At 52.4% G+C, this 22989-nt stretch overlaps 4 protein-coding genes across 6 annotated transcripts; 1 reads left to right on the forward strand and 3 right to left on the reverse strand.

Annotated features, from left to right (window-relative positions):
• The first annotated feature begins 113 nt into the window (after positions 1–113).
• On the forward strand, positions 114–1267 carry TMEM223 (transmembrane protein 223). Its single transcript, XM_004449226.4, has 2 exons — positions 114–436; positions 855–1267. The coding sequence occupies exons 1-2, from the start codon at positions 139–141 to the stop codon at positions 1145–1147; spliced, it is 591 nt and encodes a 196-aa protein (XP_004449283.2). The 5' UTR covers positions 114–138; the 3' UTR covers positions 1148–1267.
• Positions 1268–1359: 92 nt separating this feature from the next.
• TMEM179B (transmembrane protein 179B) lies at positions 1360–3412 on the reverse strand. The gene is made up of 5 exons (XM_012518294.4): positions 3303–3412; positions 2386–2567; positions 2173–2307; positions 1936–2014; positions 1360–1714 (listed from the first exon to the last, which is right to left on the reverse strand). The coding sequence occupies exons 1-5, from the start codon at positions 3396–3398 to the stop codon at positions 1643–1645; spliced, it is 564 nt and encodes a 187-aa protein (XP_012373748.2). The 5' UTR covers positions 3399–3412; the 3' UTR covers positions 1360–1642.
• On the reverse strand, positions 2959–15491 carry TAF6L (TATA-box binding protein associated factor 6 like). 3 transcript variants are annotated; one of them, XM_058305280.2, is made up of 12 exons: positions 15405–15489; positions 14652–14711; positions 12919–13078; positions 12408–12494; positions 11584–11734; positions 11377–11427; positions 10840–10934; positions 7790–7864; positions 7438–7658; positions 6946–7078; positions 4368–4496; positions 2959–4242 (listed from the first exon to the last, which is right to left on the reverse strand). In XM_058305280.2, exons 2-12 carry the CDS (start codon positions 14666–14668, stop codon positions 3466–3468), a joined length of 1896 nt encoding a protein of 631 aa, XP_058161263.1. In that variant the 5' UTR covers positions 14669–14711; positions 15405–15489; the 3' UTR covers positions 2959–3465. The 3 variants fall into 3 exon arrangements, with proteins under 3 accessions (XP_058161263.1, XP_058161264.1, XP_058161265.1); XM_058305281.2 differs by lacking the exon at positions 14652–14711 and having other exon boundaries at positions 3411–4242; positions 15405–15491; XM_058305282.2 differs by lacking the exon at positions 15405–15489 and having other exon boundaries at positions 3411–4242; positions 14600–14700.
• Positions 15492–19686: 4195 nt separating this feature from the next.
• POLR2G (RNA polymerase II subunit G) lies at positions 19687–22724 on the reverse strand. Its single transcript, XM_004449227.4, has 8 exons — positions 22581–22724; positions 22359–22468; positions 21529–21688; positions 20696–20746; positions 20524–20589; positions 20348–20419; positions 20117–20150; positions 19687–19907 (listed from the first exon to the last, which is right to left on the reverse strand). Exons 1-8 carry the CDS (start codon positions 22590–22592, stop codon positions 19894–19896), a joined length of 519 nt encoding a protein of 172 aa, XP_004449284.1. The 5' UTR covers positions 22593–22724; the 3' UTR covers positions 19687–19893.
• Between the last annotated feature and the right edge of the window lie 265 nt (positions 22725–22989).

A 22989-nucleotide genomic window follows, 5' to 3' on the forward strand; every position in this document is an offset into this window, starting at 1 on the left:
AGATGATTTTTGTCTGGCCCCAGGTTTGAGCGGCGGCCGCTGGTCCCGCGGTCTGTGCAGGTGGATCCATCCGGGAGGGGGCGGGACCGGGGAACTCGCCGACCGGAAGCCCCGCCCCGGAAGTGGGCCGGCTCGGTCATGGCTTCCCCGTGGCGGCGGTGGGCGCTGCGGCTGCTCCTCGCGTGCCGGCCCCTGCACGGCACGGCCCCGCCGCGAGACGTGCTGCTTTTCGAGCATGAGCGGAGCCGCTTTTTCGCCATCCTCGGGCTGTTCTCCGCGGGCCAGGGTGTCTTCTGGGCCTCCCTGGCGGTAGCAGCTTTGTCCCGACCTTCGGTGCCGGCGCGGCCCGCGACCCCGGAGGCCCCAGATCGTCGCCGTGTCGACCTGCGCTCGGCGCTCTGGCGCTACGGCCTGGCCCTCGGCTGCGGCGCCATCGGTAAGGCAGGGGGTGGCTTCCCGCCACGGGAACGTGGGGTGACCCGGCACGCCCCTTCTTGCCCAGGCAAGGAGAAAGGGGGTCTCCTCCCGGAGCAGGAGGGCCGGCTGGGCGGGCTATGGCCGGCTGGGCGGGCTATCCCCAGCGCGCGGGGAACAGGGGCGGCAGGAAGTGGAGCCTGACTGGCTGAGGTCTACCCTCGACACACTCGACGACCTTGAGCAAGTTAAGATTCACGACCGGTTTCTGCATCTTTAAAATGGGGGTGGACATCTGTGAAGGTCGTGGGTGGAATGATTAACACTTATAAGAGAAACGCAACCGGTACTGTCACCAGAGTCATTTATTTTATTCGGTGGGCACTGGAGAGTTCGGTGCCTCCAGTGAAAACTCACCTCAGCCCCTGCTCTTCCGGCAGGGACTCTGGTGCTTGGGGCTGGTCTGCTCTTCTCCCTCCGATCCGTGCGTTCAGTGATCCTGCTGGCCGGAGGGCAGCAGGTGACCCTCACCACTCACGCCCCCTTTGGCCTGCGGGCCCATTTCACTGTTCCCCTGCACCAAGTATCCTGCATGGCCCACCGCAGTGAAGTCCCAGCCATGTTGCCTCTGAAGGTCAAAGGCCGGCGCTTCTACTTCCTCTTGGACAAAGCTGGACACTTCCCCAACATGCAACTCTTCGACAACACTGTGGGTGCCTACCGGAGCTTGTGAAGGACCGACCTTGGGTCACTCCCCTCCCAGAGAGGAAGGGATAAACTGAACCTTAGGGTCACACAAGAGGGGACCCAAGATTCATAAACAGCAAATAAAGCAGCCGTCATCCCAAGAAAAGCTGATTACCTCCAAATGTACTTTCATGTGTTTTAGCCTTCATTCCTTTCTCCCATCTACCTACCTACAGCACCAAGAACTCAGGACCAAGATGAAGGAAGAACGTAAAATAATATTTTGGTACAAAAAAAAAAAAAACCAGCTATGGGAAGAGAAGAGGAGAGGGCCTGTCATCATGTTTCCCTTGTGAAGGAAAAATTTCACTCCCACCATGAATAGGGCTATGTGGGGGCAGGATTGCAGGCATTTGGGCACAGAGTCTTTGGCTACAGGAAGCACATCTTTGGTTACTCTTCAGGAATGAAGGTGTGGCCCAAAGAGAGCATCTGTCTCAGAGCTCCATTCCAGGTCCGCATGCTCCAGAGGGTGGTGGGCTTACAACTTCCACTGCAGAATCTGGAGCACCAAGACTGCACACCACAATACCAGATTCACCCAAGAAGCGGTCTGTGGGAGACAGGAGCAGGAGGATGAGGAGCAGGGCTCTCAAGTGGAATGCTCCCTCCCACACACCCCTCTTATCTGTTATGGCAGGTGATAGCCCCTCAGCTCCTCTGCCTCTCACTGGTGGGCTGAGCTTAGAGTACACTGGTGAGTACCCTTCCAGCTACGGACATTCATGAATCCCTAGGTCTCCCCACCCAGTCTGTCATAACCCAGGGCCTCACTTCAGCACTGTGTAGGTTGGTGTAAAACTGCAAGGTGGTTCCAGGGGTTGTCCATGGAATTTTCTGAGCTTCAGGGCAGCTGTGAGGTCAAAGAGATCGTTGGTGAGAAAGGGGGAATATATCCTAAGTACATCTCTGCTCTGGTACCCTTAGTGACAGGGAATTAAAAAGGTTATAGTGTCCCTTTTGCAGAGGGAAAGTGGTCAGTCCCAGCCGGGCACCCCCACCCGCCATTACCTAATTGTACTGTGCAAGGAGATGATGGAGTTGCAGAGAGAACTGGTGCCATATCGAAGGATACAGGCAGACACTAAGACCAGGAAGATGGCTACAGTGGAGATGACCAGTGTGATGCGGAGTCCTATTGGACCTCTGTGAGGAGAGGAGGAGCCTTGTGGTTGAGATGGGGCTGTTCCTACCTTAACCCTTGGCCCATAGTGGGGCAGTCACCTGCTGCAGTCCATCAGGCAGCTGCTGTAGACCCAGAAGAACAGGAGGCAGTAGAGGGCCAGGAGACCAGGGGCCCCAGCCACAAAGTAGCAGACAGATGGGGGTGGGGGGCAGGATAAGGCCAGTGAGGAACCATTCAGGCTGACCACACCATAGAGGGGGCAGCTGCCATTGAAGGAACCCTGTAGAGAGAAGCTGCTGAATCCTGGTCGCAGGTCAGTGCCTCTGGATGCAGGCTTGTGGCAGGTGTTAGGAATAATCTACCAGTCCCATGCTGGGAAGTTGTATGCTGTCAGTTACTGGTTCTGGGCCAGAAACTGGAGAATCAAACCTATACTGGCCAGAAGGCTCAGGAGATAGGCAGTGACCGTGAAATACAATTCACTTAAGAGGAAACTCAAGTTCTGGTCTCCCCACTGGAGAAATCCTAAGAGTAAACCCCAGACCTTGTGTAGCCTTCATCCAGTAAGTGTGTGGTAATCTGCCGGAAATAGGTGTTAACAGCGCTTGCTTCATAGGAATTAAGTGAGCCCATGCATGATTACTTATTAACAAGACTGCCTGGCAGGGGTAACGACTCAACGTCAGCCTCTGCTTTGACGTCAGCGATTTCCACGTCTCCATTTTGCCATGTAACATAGTTTGTTGCAATCACGTGGTAACTTGATCTCCACTATACTAGGCTTTATTTCAGGGCACAGCTCTGCACAAAGGGTTTCTGGTGGAAGTAGGGCCAGGCCGACTTAAGAAGTCGGGAAAGAGCACGCAGCGGGGACTACCAGGCCCGGCTATATCTGGCGCTGGAAGACGCTCCGGAAGGGCCCATCGCCCGGGCGAGGGGACGACCCCGAGGGATGAGCAGCCAAGGGAAGGGGATGGAAGCGCCCCAGACCCCGCCTGCCGCCCCGCTGTCGCACCTGGGTCCAGGTCAGCGCCGCGGCGGCCACGGTCCCGCACAGGAAGGCGGCGGCGAGGAGCACAAGCTCCACGGGCAGCAGACGGGCCAGCGCCATGACACCCCAGCCCCCGCCCCTTCCGGCGCGCCCCTTCACTTCCGGGCGCGGGCCCGGGGCGCGCGCCTCAGAGCGGCAGGTAGAGCGAGTAGTCGGCCAGCGCCCAGCGGCGGGCCGGGCGCCCGGTGCGGCCGATCATCGGCAGCTTCTGCACGTAGCGGGAGGCCGGGCTGGGCCCGTGCGGCGCGGGGAAGGCCGTCTGGAAGAGGCGCCCGCGGCAGCGCCGCCCCGCCTGCCGCCCCGCGATGATGAAGCGGAAGTGGGGGGCGCCGCGCGGGGCGAAGCGGCTCTTCTGGAAGACGTCGCGGGTGCCGGCGCCGGGGCCCTGCTGCCGGGGTGCCCCCCGCGCCCGGTGCACGCGCGGCAGCGGCCGGCTCTCGGAGGCGGAGGGCGCCGACGCCGACGGGGGCCCGCCGCCCGCGCCCCGGGGGCTCTCGTCGCCCTGCGGGCTGACCATGGCGCTGGCCGTCAGCTGCGGCATCTTCCGCACCGAGTCCGGGGCGGTCGTCGGCTCCTTCTTGTCCCCGGGCGGCCGCGGGGCCGTAGGCGCGGGCTGGCCCGTGCCGAAGCGGGTGGCCAAGCTGTCGCCGAAGAAGGCGTAGAGCTCCCGATAGATGTCCGCCAGGGTCACCGAAGGGAATGGATCCTCCGGCCTTACAACCCCCGGAGGCAGCGGGAGGCCGGACCCAAAGCCTGGCTCTGTACCACTCCCGGAAGGCGACTCCTGCAGGAGGAGACTGTCCCAGGGCAGGTCGTCTGGGCGCCAGCACCCCCTGCCGCCCGGGCCGCTCCTGCTGGGCTCTGCCGCCTGGGCCTTCATCTTCAGCAGTCGCTCTACGGCCACCTGGAAAGGACAGAACGAAGAGGATAGGCAAGAACTAGGAGAACCTGAGCCCATCCAGTCCTCTAAAGGAAACCAGCCCAGCCCAGCTCAGGCAGCAAGGGGTGCTGGGAGGGGCTGGCACTCACCAGAATGGCTCCATAAACTTTGTGCCCATCTGCTTTGACCTGAGCATTAGATACAGAATAATCATCCAGCACGGCCTGTAAATTTGTCCAGTAAGTAGACAGGTGTGGGTAGAGAACTCGTTCTACAGCCTGGAAGGGAGAGATGAAATGCAGTAAGCACTTCTTTGTTGCTTATGGCCACTCAAGAATCCTTTCCCATGAAAGACCTACTTTTCTTTCTAATTCCGGGTAGGGCTCCATCCTCCTAAATCCCCTGATTCTGTCCTCTGTGCCTTCTGTATACCCAAGCCTCTGCTAAGCACTGGGAATGAAGAAAGGACATCAAGACAGACAAGATAAAATGCTACATGTGTCATTGCTACATGTGTCAAGGAACAAGAAGGCATAAGCAATGCCCTTTGTTAACACAGTTTACAGTTTGCAAACCACTAACCTATGCAATCACAGGCAGTTACTGCCCCACTCAGATGTAAACTGGGACCCAATTCAGTCCATCTGCACAAAAACAGATCAGAGACACACAGACTGATATTAACTTTAAATCCTGTAGTTAATTTGGGGGAAAGCACTCAAGATTTCACAAAGGAAGTGGCATTTATGATGGGTTTTGACAGATAAGAAAGAGTTCTCTGGTAACTCATCCACAGCCCAAGGATTTGAAAATATTGACAAATTCCTAGAAAAGTATGACCTATTGCTGACTCAAGGAGAAACAGGAAACCTTAAATAACCCTATAACTGTTACAGATACTGAAACAGTAGTTAAATAAACACTATTTCCCAATAAAAGTTTTGTTTTCAAGAATATACCATGACCAAGTTGAGTTTATCCCAGAAATGTAAAAATGGTTTACTATTAGAAAATGTATATATATAATCACATTAACAGGTAAAAGCAGAAAAACCTTAGAATCATTTCAAAAGATGCAGAAAAGGCATTTGATAAAAATTCAACATAAATTAATGCTAAAACTAAGAAGAAGGGATATCAACACATACATATAAAGTACTCATCCCAAGTGAGAAAGGATATTAGTACTTTATTTTAAACTGGATGTAGACAAGGATGCTATGACAGTTTGGGATTATTTTTGTGAATCCCAAAAAGAATAAGATGGTTTGTCAACTAATCTCTTCCTCTGGGTATAGCCTTTGATGGTATTAAATTTGGTGAGGGGCCTCTGATTAAGTTTACTTGATAAAATCAAGGTAGAGCTTCTGGTTGGGCTAATCAGTAAGGCATAACTCAGGTGGAATCCCTGCCTCCTTGGTGAGCTGATATAAACGGACACATGGGAAGAGAGCTCTGTCATGTTTGATCCAGAGAGGTGAAATATTTGCCTGATAGTTTGCAGCTGACCTTGGGAAAAGAGCTAAGACTGATATAGAAAGCCCAGAAAGAAATGAGTCCCATGACTGGAGAGAGAGGAATCCTGAGAGACAAGCCCTCTGCCAGCCTACAGCTGAGACTGGGAAGAAGCTGGGCCCACAGATCCTCAAGAGGAAGAGGAAGCCTAGGAAGGAGAGACCAGGCAGAGATCAGTGACCATCCTGCTTCAGCACATGGTACATGATTTTGGTGAGAAAGCAACCTTGAGTTGGACTCTTTAAGGCCTTGTAACTAAGTTTTTACCTCAAATATACACCCTTTATAAAAGCCAACAGATTTCTGGTACTTTGCATCAACACCCCTTTGGCAGACTAATGCCCACTATCATTTGCAAAATTACATTAGTGGTCCTGCAATAAGAGAAAGAAACTAAAGACTTTAGGATTGGAAAAGAGGAAGTGAAGCTGTCATTATTTGCTCATGATATGATCACCTTGATTAAAAATCCCAAAGAATCTACAGATTTGAAATGACAATTTACTTAAAGTAGCTGGATATAAGATCAATACACAAAAGTCAACTGCATTTCTATGCACCAAAAAATGAATACCTTGAAAAGGAGACACCATTATGACAGCATCAAAGAATAACAAGAATCTAGGAATAAATTTAATAAAGTATGTGTGTGAAGACTTTTAAAAATGAAGAGATAAGATGTTTGTGGATAAGATTTAATATAATGACATCAGTTCTCTCTAAAACTGATCTAATAGAGTCAATGTAATTCCATTCAAAATCTCAACAGCAGCAAGTGGAATTTATTTCAGATGAGTGGTTGAATAGAAAAATCGATTACTGTATTCTGTCATGTAACAGAACTAGGGCACATAATCATTTAATCATCTCTATAGATATTAAAAAAGGTATTCAACAAAAATCAACATCCATTCATATTTTAAATATTCAGTGAAAGGAACTGAGGGAGATTTCCTTAATGTGATAAAAAAAAAAAGAATGGGCAGGAACTTATAAAATAGGGGTATGTTAATATTTGCCTTGCAGGATGTCTGAAGGGATAAGATAGAAAGAGAAAGCCAGCGTACTGCCAGACCTGGGCCAAGGCAGGTGCTCAATAAATGGCAGCATCAAGCATTCATCATTTTTATGAGAGAAGACACAGGAATGTGTTTTTTTTTTTACTATAAATGGGCACTCTCCCAGCACCCTGAGAAAGGCCAGGGTCCTCACCTTCCAGCCAAGGGCATGCAGTCCCACCACTGCCCCATAGTGAGAGCAGAGAGGTCGCACAGGGTCGGCCAGGACCTTCTGCAGGGAAAGCAGGATCTGCTGATAGAGGCCACTGACGATGTCCCCATGAGTCCTGTGGGAGCAGCACTGTCAGTGAGGGACACGAGGCAGGCTCGGTGAAGTGCACGCATGTGCCGGCAGACAGAACACAGCACTTGTACAGCATGCTGGGGTGGGGGACGACCAGCCGGGGCTGACCAGCCTGAGGGCTGAGGGCTGAAGGATCAGTACCTTGGCATATTTGTAATCCATTTGGAGAATTCCAGTGTGCCGTGAAACACCAGCTGGAAAGCTCCATGGGAAGAGGCTAACCCGGCCCACCCATCCCTCAGCAGACAGCATCAAAACCAAAGGCTTCACCCATTTCCCTACCCCAACCACTTGGGCCTGCAGCAGTCCCACCCTTCACTCAGCTCTGGGCCCAGTGGCTACCAGAAAATGTGGCTGAGGAGGAGAGCAGCCCCGTCTCGCAGAGTCCAGTGGTCATTCAGGGGGTTGATGGAGGCAGCCAGGGGCTCCAGGACGCAGTAGAGGACACTGCCCACCAGGGAGCGGACGTAAGGCCCCAGGCAGAGGTGTGGGTTCCGAACCAGGCTCCGTGCCACCTGCAGCAGCCGGTGCAGCTGCTCTAGGTCGTGGCTTACAGATTTCACCTGTTGGTAGAAGAGGGAAGCTAGAGGGTCACCAGGCAGGCAGAAGCCCACCTCCTGACAGCATCTGCCAAGGGCTCCACACGCTGCCGGGTCATCTCCTCCCCACGAAACACTGTCCCCTGGTCACTCACCCCACTGACCACGTAAACAAAGTAAGGCAGAAGTGCCGCAATCTTGGAGTTAGTCTGCAGGTCCTGGAGGGCAATCTGAAAAGGAAGGGGCCACAACGCCCTGGATCCACTGCCCCAAAGATGAACTGACATTTGTTTGGAGGGCAGTTTAGCACTTCAGTATTAACATTTTAAATTACATTCTGATCGAGCAATTCTACTTCTATAAAGTAATCCTACTGAAACCCATTCATACATACCCATCCACAGCACTGTCTGTAATAATAAAAACCCAAAACTAAGTCCAACATATTTTTAAGTGAGAAAAGCAAGTTGGAAAACCAGATGTTTAATCAAATACCAGTTTAGTTTACACTGGAGGAATAAGTATTTATAAATGGGAGCCAACGGTAGGTAGCCTGGCTCTATAGGTGACGTCCACTTTCTACCCCATGTGTTTCAATAAGCGTTGGAAGCTGAGGCACAGTTGCCTCTCAAGGAGAGACGTGCTGTCTCCATGCTAGTGCTGACTCCATGGCCACGCTTGCACCCTAAGGAATGTGGTAAGTAAGAGTTCCCGGCAAATGGGATGAAGCTGTTAAAGGCTGAAAGAGAAGATGAGCACATCCCTTTTGTAGTGAATAGAACACTTAGACTTTGCATCTTGAGATAAGATTTTTTAAAATTCCTTAGACTATGGGTAATGCTAATAGTTAATAAGGTTGCTGCTTGATGACATGTAGGCTATGTGTCTATGCTTACTGGCACGTAGGCTAAGTATGGCTGCTTCTTGGCACGTACACTAGGGTATATAGAGAGCCCCTTGTAAACAATAAAGTTGTCTGAGGAGTTATTACTCACAGACCCCCTGATCCCAGCTCTCTCGTTCTTTTTCTCCCACTCTTTCTTTCTCTGTTTCCTTCTCCCTTTTCTCTTTCTTTCATTCCCGATACCCTTCGGGTCCAAATCTCCAACAAATAAGTATCTCTACATTGCGCACATATTGGTATTACTTTCATAGGAGATAAGCCTCGCAGCCATGAAAGCAGACAAAAGGCAGGGGAGGAAGGGGCTGGCTCCCAGGTCCTGGCCTGGATCCATATCCAGCCACCCACATGGTACCTGGGAGAGAGGAGCCAAGTTCTGAAGATAGGGAACGTACAGTAGTAATATTCCTATTTGGCAAGGGAAATAGCAGCAGCAGCCAGATGTGTGAACACGGGGAGGATACAAACCCCTCCAAAAGACAGAGGCAAACTATCACACTAGCCCTCAACTGACTCCGGACAGAAGGGTCTGCCCAAAGGGGACTGCCGGGCAGGCCCTGCCACAGCCCCAGGGGCCAGAAGCTGAGGGAGCAGGGGGTCGACAAGAGGCCTCGGGACTAAAAGCCAAAGAGTAGGTGCTCAGAACAGCCAGGCCAGCCACCCTCTACTTCCTCTTCTCCCCTCCTGCCCGAATCCCCGCCAATGGAGGCTGCAGTGTGCCTGCCCCTCTTGGCCCAAAATCAAAAGAAACCCCTGTTGGGCTCTGGAATGAAGGTGTGAAGGACTAACCCCCCGAGCCCCACCAGGGGTCCTCCTGAACTGCCAAGTCCCCCAGGGCCAGCCTCAGCACCACAGCCATCCTTGGAGCAGCTTCACCCCACATCAGTCATTCTTCCTGGAAAAGACAGGAAATAAGCACCCTAAAGAATTTCAGAAGTGGATGTGGCTCAAGTAGTTGGAGTCTGCCTACCACATGGGAGGTCCCGGGTCCAGTTTCCAATGCCTCCTAAAGAAAATGAGCAAGACAATGTGCTGACATGACGAGTTGGCGCAGTGAGCTGATGCAACGAGATGATACAATGAAGAGACACAACAAGGAAACAACAATGAGAGACACAACAAGCAGGGAGCAGAAGTGGCCCAAGCGAGGTCCCGGTGCCTCCTAAAAAAACAAGCAGCAGACATAGCACACAACAAACAGACACAGAGAGTATACAGCAAGTGCAAACAATGAGGGGAGGAAGAAATAAATAATCTTAAAAAAAAATAATTTAGTGGAGTCTGCAAATTGGACTTGAGGACAGTGACAGTTTGAGATTATTTTACGAATCGCAAAAAGAGAAAAAAGTAGTTTACATCTTCTGGGCTTGATACTCTTCAATTATGTTAAATTCAGTAAGGGGCCTCTGAATAAGTTTACTTGATAAAATCAATTCAGGGCTTCTGATTGGGCTATATCAGTAAGGTATAACTGAGGTTGAATCTCCGCCCCCTCGGTGAGCTGATATAAATGGACACTCAAGAAGACGCATGGGGGAAGCGGACTTAGCCCAGTGGTTAGGGCATCTGCCTACCACATGGGAGGTCTGCGGTTCAAACCCTGGGCTTCCTTGACCCGTGTGGAGCTGGCCCATGCACAGTGCTGATGTGCACAAGGAGTGCCGTGCCATGCGAGGGTATCCCCCGCGTAGGGGAGCCCCACGCACAAGGAGTGCGCCCCATAAGGAGAGCCGCCCAGAGCGAAAGAAAGTGCAGCCTGCCTAAGAATGGCACCACCCACACGGAGAGCTGACACAACAAGATGACACAACAAAAAGAACCACAGATTCCTGTGCCACTGACAACAGAAGCATACAAAGACAACGACGCAACAAATAGACACAGAGAACAGACAACCGGGGTGGGAGGAGGGGAGATAAATAAATAAATAAATCTTTAAAAAAAAGAAAAAAGAAGACGCATGTGAAGACAGAGAGCTCTGTCAGGTTTGATCCTGGGCCCAGAGAAGGGATGAGCCATTTGTTGAGAGTTTGCAGTGACCGTTGGGAATAGACTGATAAAGGAAGCCTGGAGAGACAAGCCTGCAGCTGACACTGGGAAGAAGCTGGGTCCACGGAGCCTCAAGAGGAAGAGGCTGAAACTCCATGCGGCAACTGACTCTGGTGAGAAAGCAGCCTTGAGGTGGTCTCTTTAGGGCCTTGTAACTGTAAGCTTTAACCCCAAACAAATCCCCTTTATAAAAGCCCACAGGTTCCTGGTACTTTGCACTGGCAGCCCTTTGGCTGACCCCAGCCACCAGCTCACCTGCATCAGCTGCGGATCGTCCCCCAGCACAGCCCGAGTCACTTGCTGATAGTACTTAAGAAGGTCATCAGTCAGTGAGGACACAGCGCTGGGAACTGCGGGAGGACCGGCAGGAAGTGGTCAGGGGTGAGCCCTGCCCTGCCCCAGCCTCCCAGCCTGCACCCTCCTCTGCTGTCTCCACCCTCATCCCCAAAGGGCGTGCTCAGGCTGGCCTTCCAGAGCAGCCCGCTCAGCCCTGACCACGCAGGCTCCGCACACCTCTGTGCTGTTTCCCACCTATCCTCTGCCAGGCAGATTCTCAGCAGACCCTGGACCCACACCCATCTAGCCAAGGCCTTTTGATGGGCTACAGGCCTGGGCTCCCATCTCTGACTCCAGAGCCCTCGGGGTAAGGACAGGTGGGCCCTGAGATACTGAGACGAGGCAGGCATCAGTAAATGCTCATCAGCTGCGGACTCAGGCGCGCAGAGGCACCGCCCTCAGCTCCTAACGGAGGACAGTTCAGGCAGAGGGGCCATCCTTCACACCGCCCCGTACCTGATCCTTGAGGTGCCAAGTTCCCTTTGCCATCCAGGTAGGAGACATGAACTGGAAGCAGAGAAGGATGGGTGAGCCCAGGTTTTTGCCTCTTAGAGCACCACCCGCCCCTCCCAGCCTAGCCCCGCCCCTGCGATCTGCCAGCCCCCTGCCACTCCCCTGACAACCAGCCTCTGCCCCCACTCCTTCCCGGCCCGCGGCAGCCACCTCTCACAGCCGTCTCGGCACAGCCTTTGGGGATGTTGGTGGCCAGGGCCAGCTCCACCAGGTTCACCTCTCGGTCCTCAGGGAAGTAGAGTTCGCCTTCCCTGGTGGGGCGCAGGGGCAGCGCCTCCTGAGATCCGTAACCACACACGGCCTGAGGAGAGTGGATTGGAGAACAGCCTGAATCCTGGGAGGGACGAGGTGTCCGTGTGGGGCTCTCCTGGCAGGGGCAGGACCTATGTTTGAGGGGAGTCGAGAGGTTCCAAGCTAGGGGGAGGCCCAGGACTGAGGGCCATCGCTGGGAATGAGGCTGGAGCATCCTGGGCTCACCGGGTCAAGGGGCAGAACGTGGTCACGTTTGCATAGCCGCGGCAGCTCCCCAAAACCCGTGCTGCTGCTCCTCTACTTTTTCACTCAGCCAACGTGGAAAAGTCACTGATCTCCTCCAAACATGACCATCCTTCAAGTCCCTGCTCCAGAACATTCCAATACCCACATTTTTGCTCAGGTTCCTCCCTTAACCAGAATGCCTCTTCTCCCTCCTCTCGGCTCAGGTTATTCCTAGCGACCAGTCAAGGCCCAGCTTGAGTCCCACCTCTTCCAGGAAGCCTTCCTACCCTCCTGGCACCCACTGGCCTCCTCCACTTTCGTCAACCCCCAGCCCTCATGGGCCGGGCCCAGCACCGGCACCTGCCCTGCTGTGACGGCGAGCTTCCCTCGGGCGGGCGTGTGGCCCTCGCGTCTGGCTGCAGCACCAGCCCTGCACTAGGCTCGGCGCAGGCGCGTGCCACCTGCCACCTGCCTCTGCAGCCCGTGGCGCCACATACCTCCACGCTGCTCCACCTGAGGGCCCTGTTGAAATCCTCGACAGTGAGCTTCCGCCGCTTGGTGTGCTTCATGAACTGAGAGCTGTTCTGGGGGGGGCGGGGAACAGAAGCTAAAGTCAGGGGCGGGGAATAGGGAGGCGAGGGGCCCCCAGGGAGGAAAGACAGCGGGGGAGGAGGCAAGGAGGACAAAAACCGGCCCCCTCCCGGCCCCCGTTAGGTCCACGCTCTGTGCCTCAGGTTCTCATCCGCAGAACATGAACGTGAAGCGCTCTGCCTGCCAAGTGCGGATGCTGTCAGGAGCACGCAAGAAGGTGCTCGGAGGCACTCTGTTCACCGGAGCCCGGTCAGCTAGAGGAGCAGGACCTGCCACTGCTTGTCCCTCCTTACGCTCCTTCAAAGCACGGGGCAGGTGCCCGGCAAACGCTTGCTGAAGACAGCAACGTGGGAGGTGGTTAGTCAAAGGGAAGGAAGATGAGAGCTGGGGAGTCCCGGGGCTTGTGGGGGGCTGTACCTGTGTGGCCTCTCTGAGACGGTAGCACACGTCCTCCGCAAGCAGGGCGGCCACCTCGTCACTCAGCTCCAGGCCGGTGCTCTCTGCCATTAGCCGGACCGACTCCCGAGGGATCTCCACGAACCGCCGCTCTTCCCGCTCCGACATGGCCCCAGTGGAGCTGGGCAGTGGAGGGCCGTTTGAAAAGCCGCCCTCACCTCCCTCAGAGCCCCACAGCCTGACTCAGGACCCTCCAAACCAGTCTTGCTGCTCTTCCTCCAGGACTGTGAACAAAGAGCCACAAAGCTCTGAGTGCCCAGATGAGGAAACTGAGGCTCAGAGCAGAAAATGGATGGGCCCGGGCAGGCAACATGATACTAAAGAAAGGGCCTGGCTTTGAAATTCACAGTACTGGGTCTCAGACTTGCCCAACCTACCACTTATTATCTGAATTTGGCCCAGACCTTAATCAGCCTGAGCCCTGAGGTCCTAAATTGTAAAATAGGAGCAATAATTACTGTCATCCCGAACTTGCCTTGAGAATAAAATGAGATGAGGAAGTCAGGAATGAAAGCACTACACAAATGGAAGAGATCACCATCATTAATTATAAACAAAAACATCATGTCCTCTTCCCTCTGATTCATATGATGACCACTGTCAACTAAATCTGGATGAAGCCACCGCACTTCTCCTGACACTCTCTTGTTCAAAAACCTTCAGTACTTCCCTGCAGCTTATAAAAAGAAAAATCCAAACTCTGCAGCCTGGCATTCTGTGTCTGGCGCCAAATCACTGCAGCTCTTCGACCTGATCCCTCCTCCCTGTAGGATCGGCCTCGTGTCCTCCAACTCTGCCTTACGTGCCACCACTAGGCCTTTGCTCAGACTAGCCCTCCACCCTATTCCAAATCCCTCTCTGCCTCCTCTTTGCTAAGGCTAATGCAGATAAATCCAGTCTCCTCTTGAGGTCTTCCTGTCCCGAATGCCTTCTGGGAAGGCTGGGCTTTTGGCCCAGGTCTCTGATCTTCCAGAGTTTGGCTGTAAGGCCTGACAGCAGGGACCTGCTCTTCCATTCACAGGATAGGACAGAATCAGAACCCAACAAAAATGGGGGCAGATAGCTGACTCCAACAATGCACACCACACATCAGAAGGTAAGACCACATGTGCCAAGGCGAGGCACCAGCACCAGTGATTTCCATGGTGACCAGCCCTGCGCACTGTCCCCACGAATACAGCGGCAGGGCTAACTGGGGTCACCAACGACCTCTAAGTCTCTAAAGCCAAAGGGACTCTCCTGGTCTCTCCATAGCCTTCTTTCCAATGGCTCCCCAATGCCTTTGGAATAAAGAGCAAAATTGTACTGTGGCCCCCAAGGCCCTGCAGAGGCTGCCTACTTCTGCGACACGTCTCGCCTCCTTCTCTCATGTTCTGCATTCCAGTCAGTGACCTTCTTTCATTTTCTCAAAAAAAAACCTATTTCAGGACTTTCACATAGTCTGTTTCCTGTGCTTGAAATGCTCTCCTCCTTGTTCTCCACCCCCAGTCCCTTCATCTAGTGAACTCCTATTGCCTCCTTAAGATCTGGGTTCAAATGTCACTTCCCTGGGAAAGTCTTCCCAGATGCCCCAATATCCCTGCATATTGACCCCTCGTAGTTTGTAATTATATCTTTGTGCAAATATTTTATTAGCACCTACCTCCCTAGCAGACTAAGCTGTGTGCAGGCAAGGGGCGTGTCTGCTGGCTCACCTGTGCATCCCCAGCATCCAGCACAGTGTCAGCACATAATTCACCCCCAATAAACACGGGCTGAAAGAACAAAGAACCAACAGCTATTTTTCTGACCATGAACGATACCTGAGGCACTGAGCTAAGGAGATCACCTCACCTACTATTCCCAACAATGAGCTAGGTACCAGATAGGTATCCGTCTCACAGACAAGGAAATCCAAGCTCAGAGAGGTTAAATGCCCTGTCCAAGATCACCCAGTGAGCCCTGAGTCCATGGCAGCAGGGACCCACGCTCTTGTTCCCAGTCACCACACTATCTCGCCTTACAGGGGCGGCCGGCTGTGTGGGCAACAAGACCTGGCCTTGGAGACACTGCACTCGGTGGCCCTAGACCCGCCGGTAGATAACCATGCGTCAGTTTCCCCATCTGTGAAATGGGACCATGAAGTTGGGGTCACGGGAAGGTGCAAGGGGAATTTCCCTAGACGCGGGCACAGGGAGACCCCACAGCGTGCGGGCTCCGACCGAGGTGTGCGGCTGCTCAGCCTCCAGCCGCGCTAGCAAGGCGGCGTGGGGACTGCCCTCGGCGCGCCCCCGCGGCGCGCAGCCCGCCACCAGCCTCGCCCCGGCCAGCTCCAGCGGTAGTGGGGTGCGTGGAGCAGGAGGTCAGGGGTCACCGAACTCGAGTCACGTGGTCAGCGAAGGGGGTGGCCCCCGGGCAGAGCGGGCTCAGGGGCCGGGGAGTCCTCGGCCGGGGAAGGGCCTGCTCACCTGAGCTCTCCGGCGCGGCGAAGGCGGCTACAGAGTCGGCGGCAGCCGCTCCGGAGCCCTGCGTCCTCCACACTAATTCCCTCTCTCCGCGCCCAGGCCCCGCCCTCCACGAGCACCACCAATCGGCGGGCGCCGTGCGAAGGTCCCGCCCCCAGAAGGCTGCCCGCCACGTGATTGGCCAGTGCGGCGGCGCCGGAGCGCCTGGGGTCAGCCGGCGCCGGAGAGTCGCGCCCCTTAAAGCGACGGCTCGCGCTGCTCGGCGAGCTGGTCTGTGTGTGGTGGCGCTTGGTCGTTGAGCGCGTGAGGGGAGCGTGCCCGTCCCTTGCTCGCGTTTGATCCCGAGTTTCCGAGCACTTGCGTTTACGCGGCCGTAGCGAAGCTGGACTTGTGGTTTAGTCGTTTGGCCCTTTCGGTGGTGCTCAGTTTACCTCTCCATCACCCAGCATCACCTGCCAAGTAGGTGTCCTCTGCGGGCAGAAGCCAGTTCTGGCTGGCACCGGGATCTTCGGGCACCCAACCGCGTTTCCTCCTCACTCCTGTCCAGTGAAACAAATAAGCCCTCACCTGCCTCGCAGACCTCCTTGACCATTTTGCACACAAACACAAACACCAACACCGTCGCGCCCTTCCCCGAGCTCCCACTGCGCCCGCAGCGACTTCCTGCTCGGCTGGAAGCGGGGGCTTTGGTGAGTAGAGGATGGCCTTTGGAGTCAGACCTACCTGGTTCAAGTCCTGACACAGTCTTTGGGCAAGTGACCTAAGCACATGTTCCCCCATTTACAAAATGGGGTAACAGTGCCCACGTCGGAGGGTGGTTATATAAGTTAGATGTGATCATGTCTGTGGAATCACCTGGCTGAGTAGATGGCTTGTCTTTCCCTCACACACATCACCAGGCACAGTAAATTCCTCTATGTACACTCAACATGGGGTCGTTTGCTATTCTTGCGGAAAGCTTTCCCCAGGGGAGCATGAAGGTACAAATCCTCTCCTTGCCTCCCTCTCAGTGCTAGATCCCTCTGCCCCTAAGAAAGTTCTTCTGGAATTCTGGGTGGTGAGCATGGGGGGAGCCAGATGGATGTGACAGGTTGCTATGGCAACACATGCAGAGCCTGTGACCTTGCTGAGTTTCTTCCAGTCATCTTCAGCGTGACATTTGGACTGGTTTCAGTACTAGTGCTTGAACACGGAAGTGTCAGCCCACCTATGTGTGAAGAGAGGGAGGCAGGGGGAGGTGGGGGGCTGAGGCAATGGGAGGAAGGCCTGGGCCTGCCCTGGGCTTGTAAGATGCAGTGAAGGTGCACGCAAGATATCTGGGGCCTGGGGCTCGATTGCCCCCAACTTGAGTGGAGGCAGGGCCCAGGGACGGCAGCAGTGAGATTCACAGGGTCACAGATGAGGGAAGGTAGCTAACACTCACCACTCAGCCACCTGGTGCTTGGCAAGAAGTGCGATGCCGGCTGTGGAGTCAGACTGACTTAAAAAAACAGACTAAAAAAACATGTTTAATAAGGTCAAATGTAAATATGTGGCAATGGTTGGACTTGATGGTAACACATAATGAATGTAACAAATACACTGTTGATTTATGGATATGATTATGGCTGAAATCAGTGGTCTAGGGAGATTAATGTTAGCTGGAGGATAATATAGGAAATGTGTAACAATGATTTTAGCAGTAGGTAAGGATTGTGGTTAATACAGGGATGTTCTACTTCACAGTGTTAAGAATGTGGTGATACATGGAAAAAATATAACTAATGTAATTTATAGACTATAGTTAACAATGTAATGTTTTTGTAGCAAAAGCTATATATATATATAAATGCTCAAGTAAAAAAAAAAGAATATGGGGTTTGGTTTTGTGAGATAGGAATATGATTAAGCATTTTTTCTCTTCATTTTTTTTTCATTAATAAGGAGACCTTGACTATGTCATTTAACTAATCTGTGTTCATCTGTGTAACTTTCTGAACACTAGAGAAACAACTGAGTTAGCGGTTGGAATTAGATGAGATAAAAGTGCCTGGAAAGAACCTTTTTTTTTTTTTGAGGTACCAGGGTCCAGGGATTGAACCTGAGACCTCGTATGTGGGAAGCAGCACTTAACCACTGAGCGCCTCCACTCTCCCTGAGTTGTTCTTTTTGTTTGTTGTAGTTTTGTTTTTTAGGAGGCACTGGAAACCAAACCCAAAACCTCCCGTGTGGGAGGTGGGTGCTCAACTGCTTGAGCCACATCCACTCTCTGGAATTTCTTAGGAGTAATGCTTCCATAACTTGTTAAGCTGCCTTCTGTTATGTATTTGAATTTGAGATAAAGTTATTTAAAATAAAAAATAAAAAACTGACCATAACTCTACTACTCACTAGCTACGTGACCATAGGCATGTTAGTTCCCCTCTCTGACCTGTTCCAGCCACTGTAAAGTGGGATCACAGAACTAGGTAATGGGCCTCAAGGGCTTGGCACAGTGCCAGTACTGTCCCTGTGAGCTTGTGCCCTCTTTAAGAGGTTGTCACCTTCATATTTTCCTATAACACTAACCTTAAGTAATCAGATGAGACCCTTGCCCACACTGTGCCAGTCTTCTTGGTGCCACCCCACATTCACACATCCTCCCTGGTGCCTCTTGCTCAGGCTCTCTGAGCTGCTTCTCAGTCCATCAGTCTCCTTCCAGGCCTAGTGTGATTTCCTGGTCACCCCCCACACAAGTTCTCAAGTGGGTGATTCTAGTTGAGAACCTGGGAAGAAGCTAACCCTAAATGAGACACCAAATGGTGTTTGGGGTCCAGGGAAAACCCTCAAAACCTGTGTTATCAGTTTAGGGTATAGTGGAATAATATCAATCACAATTGTAACATGGTTTCTACTAGAAAATTCATTGCAAATCCAGCACAGAAACTTGCCTGGATTTGATGAACTTGAAAAACCTAGCATGCAGTGCTGAGAAGTATAGGAATACAAAAATGAAAAGGGTACATGTGAATCTGCAATTCTCAAAATTTAAATTTAAAAGAACACTTTACATAAAAAAATGAAGGGGGAGGGACCATGACAGCAGAATGTTTTGTGTCACAGTATAGAGGTATGAACAGGAAGCTGAAAGAAGAGCCTAGTCTGCCCAGGGCTGTGAAGGCAAGAGGAAGGAAACCACATTTGAGTGTCTGTTACCACATTCCAGTCAGTGTTGTGGATCAGGGTTTTCGACCTCAGCACTACTGACATTGGGGGCAGACAAGTCTTGTTGCCAGGGGGCTGACCTGTGCATTGAAGGATGTTTACAGCATCCCTGGCCTCTACCCACTAAAGCATGTAGCAGCCCCCGCCCCACCCCCCATTGTGACAACCAAGAAATGTCTCCAGATGTGGCCAAATGTCCCCTGGGGGACAAAATCTCCCCAGTTGAGAAGGCTTACTTCACATGCATTTTATAAGAAACTTTATAAGTAACAACTGAGTGCCTGTCATGGGCCAGGCACTGTGCCAGCCGCTAATAAGAATCATCTCTGATAGTCACAGCAACCATCCAAAAATGACTTCACAACCACTTCACAATGAGGAAACATAAGGTCACTCAGCTAGGGACGGAAACCTAGGATTGTAGCGATTCAAAAACCACGCTTTCTACTACATAGCTCTGCTTCCAAGGAAGTCAGGGAAAGCTGGAAAAAAAAATTGAACTCAGATTTGATAGGTTAGTAGGTAACAAGCAGACAAGCTGGGAAAGGTATTCAAAGGTGGACAAATAGCATTGCAAAGAGAAAGGGTGGCATGTGTGTTTGCTCTTGTACTCATTTCATGTAATTTTTTTGTTACCCAAACTAGATTATGAGCCTTTCACATCTTTGATTCAGTTTACAGTTTAGTGGAATTGCAAAATAATCAATTAACAAACAAAAGCCTCTTTGATGTACCCATAAGGAAGAGCTGTGTTGGGACCCCAAAATCAATGCCATTATTATCTTCTTGATATGAACAACCTGCTCCTCCTCTTTCCCAGATAAATTGTTGTTTTGTTTTTTTTAAAAGGGCATGTAGGGAGGAAGGGGTTGTAGGGCAAACTCTCTAGAACTAGATTAGGACTCAGAATGGCTCTAATGATGGCACTGTGTCTTGCCCTCAATGAGTCCACTTTTGGCCTTGGCAAATGAGTTAGCTCCCTTAGGTGGCTGAGGCTGGTTAAGGCATCAAGCCAAATAAAAGAGGGGTTAGCGAGCATTTGGCTCCACAGTCTTTTTAAATGAGTTGTTGCTGCCAGAGAAAGGAGGAGATAACACTTCCATGAGAACCAAGCAACTTTTATGGTTAGAACACAAAGTCAAAAATCTGGGAGCAGCACCTAAGTCACAAGAAGAGCTGGATGTCTTCTGGAAACAAGGAATCTTCCCTGTCTCCCTTACAGCACCCAGACTGGGTCTCTGGAGAACACAGGAAGTGTGACAGTCACGCGTCCTAGATCAGAACCAAATAAGGTAGGAGGCCACCATGCTCAGCTGACCAGCCCTGTGAAAACAGGAAAGGCACATCAATTAGACCCAGAGCTTGGAGCTGCCATGTACTTCCCAACCCAAGGGGCATATGTCCTGGATCTCCCAAGCAGACAACACGAGAGCTTCGTGTGTCTGGGATTCAGACATTATGCTCCATATCCACCACACCCCACCCACCCCCTCTCCAGGCAGCAGCCCTGGCATGCATGGCCAGGCACTTACCCAGGTAATCGTCCATCAAGGAGCCAATAGCAAACTGCAGGAGGGAAAGTGAAAAGGAAATGAAGCCCAGGCAGGCACAGATCATCCTCCACCTCCTAGCCCCAGGTTTTCTGCCCGCCCATCCCTTTTTTTCCAGCAGAAAAGCACAGAAATTCTGGAATTCTGGGTGGTGAGAAATCAATCACTGCTGGTTCTGCCTGGCACAGGCAGGGAGGCAGGCAAGAGACTCACAATGTCATTCTTGTCCACACGTGTTCCCACAATCTTCAGGCGGATCTCATCGTCCTGCTGGATCACAATGTCCTGGGGAGAGGGGACCAGTGTACTCAGACCCCCCAGACCAACAGCCCCCCCTCAGAGTGGCTCATTCCCACCTCCCTCATGCTGCCCTCTTCCTATCCACTCACCTCATCCATTGTCTTGTAACACGGTGGGTTGGAGTTAGGATCAAACTCCATCTCTGAAGGGATGGACTGAAAGAAAAGGGAGACTGGATCAGCACTTTAAATGGATGCTTCAACGGATGGTCATAAACAAGCGAGTCTCCTACTCGGTCCAACCCAGTGTGCCTCAACTTACATGTCGAGAGATGAAGCAGGACATGGGCCCAATTTCTGTGAAGAGTCCAACCTAGAAGGAAAATGCGTGGTCTTGCTTTTCCTCCTGTCCCCCAAAGATAAATTTCTTATCTTTATCTGATTCTTAATAGTCTTCTTCCTGTTTTTAAATTATTCTGCAGCCCCCTACTTCTCCTTTGTTTTCTTTATCCTCTCATTCTAAACTTAACTTAAAAGGTTAAGACCTTTTTTGTTCCACAGACCCCTTACACAGTATAGTGTGGACCTAGTAATAAATATATCACACCTGTACCAACATGTCCCCACAAGCATAATATTTCTTTGAATTTTCAATTCAAGCTCACAGACCCCCTAAAATCCTTCCACAGAGCCCTTGGGAGTCTGTGGACCCCTGGTTAAGAACCCCTGTTCTAAATTAAGCCAACATGGTTAGTAGTCAAGAGCTTAGGCCTGGGACTTGTCAGCCGTGATTTGAACACCGACACAGCCACTGGCTGGCCACATGACCTTGGCCAGTACACTTAACTTCCCTAAATCTCAGCATCTATAAAAAGGGAGGAAAGCATTCACCGTTCGGAGTCGCCATGAGGCTCTGCGCATTACCTAGCCCACAGTTACCACTCAATCAATGCAAACTACTGTTGTTTTGATTATTAATATTGACCCACATGTCCCCTGAGCGCAGCAGGGCAGGATTACTATTTCATTTAACAGGAGAGGAAACTGCAGCGCAATAGGTGATGTGACTTGCCCGAGGACAGGGGGAGTGGAAGGAGAACCCACCCTAGATCTTCGTAGGGACCAGCCTGCTGCCTTCCCAAAGTATAGCCTCACCTTGTTGACCTGCGTGACAACTGCGTCGACCACCTCCCCTTTAAAGGGCCGGAAAACAATGGCCTTGTACTTAACCGGGTAAAGGACAAAGCCTCGGCCTGGCTGGATCACGCCAGCACCGATATTGTCGATGGTGGTGACAGCAATCACAAAGCCATACCTGTGAGGAGGATGAGAAAGAGGAAGGTGCTGCTGCAGAAGAGTCTCTAAAGCCACAGGCTGAGGGGTTAGGATGGGAGACCCGAAGGGGAAGGAGACAGCACCCCTGTCTTCAGAGAGGTTAATGACCAGAAAAGAAGACAGGACACAGACCTATAAGGCCAAACACTGCCCCCGGAATTTCACGATAAATGCACAAAGCTGCAGTCTTTGAGCCAACAGCCCTCAAACTCTGGGATGCCTCAGAATCACCTGGGAGAACCTTGTTAAAATGCAGACTCCCAGGCCTACTCCCAGGGACCTGATTCTGTGGGGCTGAGATAAGGCTCAGGAACCTGCATTTCAAGAAACGCTGCAAGTTATTCTGATGCTAGAGGCCCAACTCACATCACCTCTAAGATGTCTCTGCGCAAGGCCCAGAGAAGGACAAGTCAGCCTTCTTCCTTCCTCCCCCAAACTCTCCTCAGAGGAAGCTGAAGAAATAGGGAAATGATCTCAGCTGAGCAAGGGAAGTCCTACGGTCCAGCTGTGAAGAGGGCGCCGAGGAAACCCGAACCAGGAGGCAACTGACTGCCTGGTGTGCCAGGGAGATGACAGGGCGTCCCAGAAAGGGTGGCCGGACCTTGAAGGATGAGGAGTTGGGCAGGGGGCTGCAGACAGAGGGCACTCACTTCCCCGTGCACGTCCCCTCCACCTCGGTGAAGAGCTTCTGCTTCACGGTGTTGAGCAGATTGGGGCCAAAGTAGCGCGGGTGCAGCAGGATCTCATGCTCCAAGGAGATCTGCGGGGCAAGTGGGGTGGAGATCCGGCAAAGCGCCGCAGGGATACGAGGCCAGAGGCGGCCCCTCGGCCCTCCTCTCGGCCGCCCCGTCCCCACCCCGCGCCGCGCTCACGTGGTAGAACATCTTCCCCGAGGAGGCTCGGCCGGAGGGACTTCTCCCGCGTAGGTAGAGGCCACTTCGGCGCCGCCGGAAACACGCAGCCGCCCCAACCCCACTTCCGGGCCGGCGGCGGCGGGGGTGGGGGGTGGAGGGTGGGGTGGGGCTCCGCCCCTCGCGAAGCGGGTTGGGCCTCGTCGCAGGGGGCGGGGCTCCACGATGCCCCGCCCCCTCCCCGTCCACCTGCGGTCGAGCCGCCGGTCCAGCCTAAATTGTCAGTGCCTGGCTTAATAAATGCTCAATAAATGCTATGAAAAAGAACTAATTAATGAATGAAAGATGACGTAAGTAGAATGCTTTAGAAGATGCATGCCTTCAGCAAATATTTGAAGACTGCTTTCACAGAGTACAGTAAGTAGCTGTT

This window comes from Dasypus novemcinctus, chromosome 10 (genome assembly GCF_030445035.2).
Source record: "Dasypus novemcinctus isolate mDasNov1 chromosome 10, mDasNov1.1.hap2, whole genome shotgun sequence".
NCBI lineage: Eukaryota > Metazoa > Chordata > Mammalia > Cingulata > Dasypodidae > Dasypus > Dasypus novemcinctus.

Excerpts from the sequence above, each read along its gene's own strand:
- TMEM223 (XM_004449226.4), top strand. The coding sequence starts at position 139 with ATGGCTTCCCCGTGGCGGCGGTGGGCGCTGCGGCTGCTCCTCGCGTGC. Across the intron at positions 437-854 it reads CCTCGGCTGCGGCGCCATCG|GGACTCTGGTGCTTGGGGCT; the intron begins GTAAGGCAGGGG and ends CTCTTCCGGCAG.
- TAF6L (XM_058305280.2), bottom strand. Across the intron at positions 11,735-12,407 it reads TCAGGTGGAGCAGCGTGGAG|GCCGTGTGTGGTTACGGATC; the intron begins GTATGTGGCGCC and ends CACTCTCCTCAG. Across the intron at positions 4,243-4,367 it reads AAGTTTATGGAGCCATTCTG|GTGGCCGTAGAGCGACTGCT; the intron begins GTGAGTGCCAGC and ends TGTCCTTTCCAG.
- POLR2G (XM_004449227.4), bottom strand. Across the intron at positions 20,747-21,528 it reads TTGTCACGCAGGTCAACAAG|GTTGGACTCTTCACAGAAAT; the intron begins GTGAGGCTATAC and ends TTTTCCTTCTAG. Across the intron at positions 20,590-20,695 it reads CCTGCTTCATCTCTCGACAT|TCCATCCCTTCAGAGATGGA; the intron begins GTAAGTTGAGGC and ends CTTTTCTTTCAG.
- TMEM179B (XM_012518294.4), bottom strand. The coding sequence starts at position 3,398 with ATGGCGCTGGCCCGTCTGCTGCCCGTGGAGCTTGTGCTCCTCGCCGCC. Across the intron at positions 2,568-3,302 it reads CGGCGCTGACCTGGACCCAG|GGTTCCTTCAATGGCAGCTG; the intron begins GTGCGACAGCGG and ends TTCTCTCTACAG. Across the intron at positions 1,715-1,935 it reads CCAACCTACACAGTGCTGAA|ACCGCTTCTTGGGTGAATCT; the intron begins GTGAGGCCCTGG and ends TGTCTCCCACAG.